Here is a 7,651-nt window from a genome sequence, read left to right as displayed (position 1 = left end):
TAAAAACACTTTAAAACAATATACAAAAATTTTAAATCACAAAAACATACTAAAACAAACCCAGGCTAATTACATATTGCTAAATGCCTGGGAGAAGAGGAAAGTCTTGAGCAGGCGCCAAAAAGATAACAATGTCAGCGCCAGGCGGGCCTCGTCGGGCAGATTGTTCCACAATTGTGGGGGGCCACCACAGAAAAGGCCCTCTCTCTTGTTGCCGTCCTCTGAGCTCCCCTTGGAGTAGGCACCCAGAGGAGGACTTTATACCAGCCTTTCCCAACCTGGTGCCCTCCAGATGTTTTGGACTAGAACTCCAAGCATTCCTAACCATTGGCTGTGCTGGCTGGGATTGATGTTCAAGTCACAGTGCGGGTTTTTCAGTTCAAAAATGGGCATTACAATGCTATATAAAGTTGTCTCTTAACGAAAAGATGGGGTAATTTGTCTGTGTGCAGTTGGCTATGGGATTGATTTTTAATCTCTAATATTTTATAAACAGGCATGTTTATAAAGTGAATGGAGTGAACAGGAAAACATCGATTGAGATAAGTGGCAAGAAACTTGTGAATTCCTTGGTTCAACCTATTCCAGCTGCAAAACTCATGAGCCTTTAAATATCTATCATTGATAGCTCATCCAAATTGTTTAGGACAGAAATTTCACAACTTCCCATGGCTAATTTGATCTATTGCTCAACACTGGCCTTACAGTCAGGAAGTATTTCCCGGTATCCACCACGAATCTATGGTAGCCTTTTGAACATTTAAGCCGCTCTTTGGCAATGTAAACGCTGACTCAGTCAGGGACGTCAATGGTTAGCTGCGGGCAATGCAAACTTCTCTGCTTTCCTCTTTTCCCGAAATTACCTGGCCGTTTGTTGCTCGTTCCTGCTATATCGATTAATTCCTGGAACTTTTAAGGCTGCAGTTCTACAGTTACATTGCATCCCAGGGGCGTAAGCCCCACTAGAATCAATAGGTCTTACTCCCGAGTAAGCATGATTAGGCATCAGGATGCAGGCAATGGATATGACTGGACCAATGTTGTGTGTGCCTAGCGTGATCCTCCCCTCCAATACATGTAAAAGATATAAGGCGTGATATGTGCCCATTTATAACCCGCTACCGAGGGATAAATAACTGTATTTATTCTCATAGGGCCAATTCATCATTAACGAGAGGACACCGGAGTCCCCCTTTTTGAGTGGGTGCCTGACCGGAGCGAAACCGGCCCGGCTGTGGTGAGAGGGTGAGGTAATGTGCGTCGAGGGAGCGAACCAGGGAGAGGAGGAGGAGGAGAAGAGACGAAGGGGGTCCACCCGCGCCTGCGCCTTTCCCTCTCCCCCACAACGCTGTTTGCCCTCCTGACTGGGCAATCTTTCCCAGCATGCCGCGCGTGGCGCATGTGCAGTGCGGGCCTTACTGGGGGGCTCTGCTAATTCCATTGTGGAGCGAAGACGGCGAAATTTTTAACCGGAGGCGGCGGCCGTAAGGAGAAAACAGCGGCGGAGGCGGCGAGCCTAGGCTGGGCCGGGTGGGGCCGAGCGGCGGCGGCGAAGGATGCGCCCGGCTGGCGGCTGCCGAGACCGTCGGGCGAGCGAGCGCTGAAGCGCGGAGGCAGGCGGGCGAGCGAGCGAGCGAGCGAGAGACCGGGCCAAGCAGGCGGACAGACAGCCGGCGGCGGGTGAGCCAGTGAGTTAAAAAGCGAGCGGCCGCGGCTGCAAGGGCCGGCAGCAACAGCAGCAGTCCCTGAGGGCCGCGCCTTCCGCCCCTTCCTTCTTTCCTTCCTTCCTTCCTCCCCGGTCCCGGTCCCCGAGGGGAATATGAAACTCGGCAGCGGCTTCCTGGGCGGCGGCGGCGGCGGCTCTTCCAAGAGGGCGGCGATGGAGCCCACTTTCCCCCCCAGCATGGTCATGTTCAATCACCGCCTGCCGCCAGTCACCAGCTTCACCCGGCCAGCCGCGCCCCCGCATCATTGTGGGCTGACTTCGGCCTCCGCCGCCGCCTCCTCCTCTTCGTCTTCCTCCTCTTCTTCCACCGCGACGAATGCAACGGCCGCCGAGCCCCCCGCCCCACCACCGCCACCTCCTCCTCACCCTCAGGGCATGACTTTTAAGAAAGAGCCGGCGGGGGGTTTCCCTCTCACTGCCCCCTGCTCCTCATCCCAGAGGGGCTCTTGGGGCTTCTTCCACTCCCTGGTGAATATCAAGCAGGAAAAGCCCAGCGACCAGGAGGAAGAAGAACAGCATCAGCAGCATCACCATCACCACCATTTTGGGGGCCTCTTTGGGATAGCTGGGGAGGAGAGGCACCCCAGCCTTGGTAGCAGTGGAGGCGGAGTGGAAGGGGCTAGCCAGAGTGTGATACAAGACCTCGGCCTTTTCCACCATTTGCATCACCATCCCCACCGAGGAGACTTGCTGCTGGGCATTCGAAGTGGTGGTGAGGTGGGTCCTGTTGGCTCGGAGGAGCCCAAGCATGACACACAGGCCAGGAAGATGAAGAGGCCAAAGTCGGAATCTCAGGGAATCAAAGCCAAGAGGAAGTCGAGCGCTTCATCTAAGCCCCTTGTGACGGGAGATGGAGAAGCTGCCATGCTGTCCCCTAGCCAGAAACCTCATGTCTGTGAACACTGCAGTGCTGCCTTCAGGAGTTCCTATCACCTGCGCAGGCATGTGCTCATTCATACCGGCGAGAGGCCTTTCCAGTGTAGCCAGTGCAACATGGGGTTTATTCAGAAGTATTTGCTACAGAGACACGAAAAGATCCACAGCAGGGAGAAGCCGTTTGGGTGCGACCAGTGCAGTATGAAGTTCATCCAGAAGTATCATATGGAGAGACACAAGAGGACGCACAGTGGAGAAAAGCCATACAAATGTGAAACCTGTCAGCAGTATTTTTCAAGGACTGATAGACTGTTGAAGCACAGACGTACATGTGGAGAAGCCATAGGGAAAGCAAGTGCTGGAATGGATCCTGGGCCATCAAACCATAACATGGGCAACTTGTCTATGTTGTCTCAGGGAAATACAGGTTCGTCAAGGAGAAAAAGCAAAGCAAAATGTATATCCACTGAAAACAAAGACCATAAGCCTGGTCATAAAGTATCTGAGTCACAAATTGCATCTAATATGACTTTGCAGAATTATGCGGTGGAGATTCCTATAGTGTCTTCCAGTGGTGGCTTGATTGGCACTGGGATAGAAGAGCTACAGAAAAAGGTGCCAAAATTAGTCTTTAAAAAAGGAAACAGGAAAGGTACAGACAAGAGTTTTCTGAACTTTGTGTCACCATTACCGGACCTTCTTGGTCAAAAACAATTGTCTGGAAAACCAAGTGGCTCTCTTGGCATAGTTGCAAATACTAGTGTAGATGCTATTGGCCTTCTCCAAGCTGCAAGTAGTAAACCAGGTCAATTAAGTAGCAATTATGATGATGCCATGCAATTTTCAAAGAAAAGAAGATATTTGCAAACTGCCAGCAGTAACAGTGCCTTTTCTATAAATGTTGGGCATATGGCCTCCCAACCGTCTGTTATTCAGTCTGCAGGTGTAAGTGTTATGGACAGTGAAACCCCATTATCTCTTATTGACTCATCATCTTTAAATGCTGACATCAAATCTTGTCATGACAAGTCTAGCATTCCTGATGAAGTCTTGCAAAGTATTCTGGAGCAGTACTCTCACAAATCAGAAGGCCAGAAAGAAGATCCCTTCAGCATCACTGAACAGCGTGTGGACTTGCATGCTTCAGGAGACCACACAGAGATGGTTCAAGAAGAGAATCTGAGCCCCAGCTCCCAAACAGCTTCAAATGACAAAGCAAGTGTGTTGCAAGAATACTCAAAATACCTCCAACATGCTTTTGAAAGAACAACCAATAGCACTGGTTTTGCTTTTGGGCCAAGTTTCCAATTTGTAAGTTTATCTTCAAGCCTTCATAACCATACTTTGTTTCAAGACAAACAAATATACACTACATCTCCACTTGAGTGTGGTTTCGGCCAATCTGTTACCTCTGCATTATCAAAGCCTCCTTTTGGGATGTTGCTTGGATCTCAGCCTGGTTTTTATTTATCTGCTTTGGAGGCAACCCATCAACAGTTGACTCCTTCACAAGAACTAGATGATCTGATAGACTCCCAGAAAAACATAGACAATTCATCGGGCTATCAGTCTACACCTCAAAAACTGAATAGCCAGAAGGAACAAAAAAACCTAGAATCTTCAACGAGCTTTCCAATTCCATCTCAGGAGCTAGCTAACCAGATAGATCCTCAAAAAGACCTAGAGCATCGAGCAACATATCAGATAGAGACCTTTGCACAAGCATTTGGTTCTCAGTTTAAGACGGGCAGCAGGGTGCCAATGACTTTCATTGCTAACTCTAATGGGGAAGTGGACCATAGAGTAAGGACTTCAGTATCAGATTTCTCAGGGTATACAAATATAATGTCTGATGTAAGTGAGCCATGTAGTACAAGAGTAAAGACCCCAACTAGCCAAAGTTATAGGTAAAGTTCCAAGTGCGACTAGCTTTTGGGGTGGTCTTAATGTATTAGTTTTATTTTGATAACACTGCCATTGGAATGTTTCTACACAATTCTAATACAACTAATGTAATACGCCCTTTCAATGCAACTTTTCATATTTAGTTTTTGTTAATGTAATTTTAGATCAGTTTGTATTATGGTTTTTAATCAGATCAATAGACTTGATAGTTTGCATTTTTTGTTTTTATGTGACAGTGTTTAGCAATCAAACTTACATATTTAGATTGTCAGGGAATAGCCCAAAAGTTGCAAAATGCAAAAAACGAAAAAAAGAAAACAAAAAACCTTTGTTCCTAGGATTAAGGTTTATTTTAATTGCTTTACTCTCAGGAAAATGTAATGAAGCAACGAGATTCTGTGCACTATTGGTGTATTGGAGTTTTCAATTTACAAATAAGTGGCAAATCTACTTCACCATTTAACAAAGGGATCTAAGACATTACAAATTGCTGTCTCTTATCTGGGTGATATAAAATTCTGAGAACATAGCTACCTACAGCTTGTTTATAGTTGTTAATGTACTTCATTTCTTCTTCCAGATGATGATATTCATTCCAGATTGGTGGGATAGATATTCTCAGATCCTTGGTATAAGCCTAGAATGATAGCTTTAATAAAAACAATAATGTCCACCCCCATTTTTTTCCTGGAGACTAATTCTGTAAAGAGATTTGAATGGCATAATCCACAAGAGGAATTTTAAAGTGGCAATTTGATGTCATTGGAAACCCCAAATTAAAATTACAGGAATAATTTATATAATTCTGGGATGCATTATTTATTATATATATTTTAAATCCTCCAAATTGGCCTCCAATCCTTCTTTCCCCTACTTAAGTATTTCTGTTTAGTGTCTTAGATCCCCTTCTTTTATCAACTATTTTCTATATCAAGCCCACTCTCCATGATTTGTGATCCATTCCTGTTCCCTTTAGCTAAACAGCTGGAATTTAAGAAGATTTACATTCCAGAAGATTGCATAACTTATTATGTGTTTTCTGATGTCTAGTGACATCAAAAGTTGAACAATTTAAAAAAGTTGAATGCCCCTTTATTTTAGAAGGCCATAACGGTTTCCATACAAGATATAATAAATAATTACTCATTTGTACATAGAGAGGCCCTGCAACATGTATTGGGATCTACTAGCTTAGTCATCCATGTCCACAGGCAGTCTTGAGTATTTTGGGGTGGGGGGGTGGGGTTAAGATTACATGTGGTTACATGGAAGTGTAGAAGGACACTTTGCAGGCTTGTGTTTTAAAACTTTACTTCCATTCAGAGGTTGGCCTAAATATATGAACCATGTGACTAATATCTATGTGGCTTATTGTAGCCAGAATCTTCCCAAGTAATTGTTGCTCAAATTCATGTATATTTTGTGGTACATTATTTATGATATGTGAATCTTATTTAGAACCTGTGGAGCCACGGAAACCTGCTAGAAAACTTAGTGGCTATTTTCAAACTGCTAAAAAGCAGTTGCACTGCCCAGAACCACTTTTTTTCAGATGTATTTTTTTTCTAATTAGTTCTTTAATGTAATTTTGGTGATGTTTATGCAGATTTTTTAAAATGTACTTTTGGTGATGTTTCTATCTTACGTGCTTTCTGAAGGCAGAAAAGTACCAGTGGTTGTGTGCAGTCTTATTGTGTAATTGGCCTATTGCAGGCTACCATGTAAAATAAAGTAATTAACATTGTACAAGTGTAAAACACTTCTGTTATGAAGGTGGTGTTACAGAACTATGAAATTCTTAAATTGTTACAAAATGTTAAACATACCCATTTTCTCTCCTCTCTGCCCGCCAAACCAACCTGAACACCGTTTCACCAAATGAACTGCCACCTTATTACTAATGCATAATTAATTAAGTCCCACTTAAGTATATATACTTGATTATGTATTTCCCGTCCTTCAAATTAGTACTGTTAATTTCCCCTGCCATCTAGGCATAGAGCACAACTTATCATCAAGGGATCAAGTGTACCTTAACCACTGTGTAATTCTACTATGGGTTTTGTCTTTGTTTTGGGGGTATTCTGTTCCACAGCGGTTATGATTTATTTTCTTTATATTGTGTGTACTGGATAGTGTGTGTGTGTTCTGGGATTGTTTGCTTTAGACTGTGACCAATTAAAACTGCTATTCACAAAAATCTAAGAAAAGAAGATGCTGTTGTATTATCTATCCAGTTACACAACTGGCTTTGTCAAGAAAATTCCATAAAATGTTTTAAACTAAATTGCTGGAACAATAGAAGAAGAATAACTTGCTTGCTTTTAAAGGTATTTTTATTGTAAAACTTGTTTAGGTGAACAATAAAAACACTCTTTTTCGTTATTTTGAGATTTAAATAATTTATCTTTGAAATGTTTGGGTTGGAAACATTTGTTTGATACTGTTTTGAATTAATGAAATGTGTTAGGTTCTGTGTTTTTGATTCCTTTTATGCTTAGTGGAAGAATTTGCCACATACTCACTTGCGACTTTTAGTTCTAAATAGTGTGTTGTCATTAATTAAATATTGCCTGTTTGGGTTCCCAGCAGACCTAGAAACCTGTTGAGGGGCAAGGTATAAATAAAATCACTTGTAGTCTTGCATCGTCCCCATCCAGCTGTGGACATTACTTGCTTAGAAGCAAGCCTCTTCATGTGAATCCTTAAGTTGGATAGGAAATTACTTGAGTAACTGAGAGCAGTGTGTATACTTCTTGTATGCCACCTGGATTGTTTTGGTTCACATGTAATAATAATTCTTAGCATTTTTAAGGTGCTTCATAAACATCTTAATCCTTACAACAAGGTTTTTATATATGTCCCACTTCTGAATAAATTACATTTTATTTAAATTAAAAATATATATTCCACTTTTCCATTTAAAAATGTTCAAAGTGTTGTGCAGTACTAAAACCTAATAAGGAAATAATTTAAAAACATGGGGACAGCAGATAATAGTAACATAGAAGCCTCCCATTATTATTGCCTTGTTACAGATGGGAAGCTGAGACTGGTTTGATTAAGGCATGGCAGAGGCAAGATTTTAACTGAGCATTTTGTCTTTCAATGATCAGTCTCTTAGGCTACAATCCTAAACATACA

At 42.9% G+C, this 7,651-nt stretch overlaps 1 protein-coding gene across 1 annotated transcript; it reads left to right on the top strand.

The window, feature by feature from the left end:
- Positions 1 to 1,697: 1,697 nt before the first annotated feature.
- ZNF281 (zinc finger protein 281) lies at positions 1,698 to 6,824 on the top strand. The gene has a single exon (XM_063135283.1). The coding sequence runs from the start codon at positions 1,820 to 1,822 to the stop codon at positions 4,511 to 4,513; it is 2,694 nt and encodes an 897-aa protein (XP_062991353.1). The 5' UTR covers positions 1,698 to 1,819; the 3' UTR covers positions 4,514 to 6,824.
- Positions 6,825 to 7,651: the final 827 nt, after the last annotated feature.

This window comes from Elgaria multicarinata, chromosome 1 (genome assembly GCF_023053635.1).
Source record: "Elgaria multicarinata webbii isolate HBS135686 ecotype San Diego chromosome 1, rElgMul1.1.pri, whole genome shotgun sequence".
NCBI classification, from domain to species: domain Eukaryota; kingdom Metazoa; phylum Chordata; class Lepidosauria; order Squamata; family Anguidae; genus Elgaria; species Elgaria multicarinata.
Note: the sequence above shows the minus strand (reverse complement) of the source record. Positions and strands in the feature narration are given on the sequence as shown.

Coding starts and splice junctions, on each gene's coding strand:
- ZNF281 (XM_063135283.1), top strand. CDS start 1,820: ATGAAACTCGGCAGCGGCTTCCTGGGCGGCGGCGGCGGCGGCTCTTCC.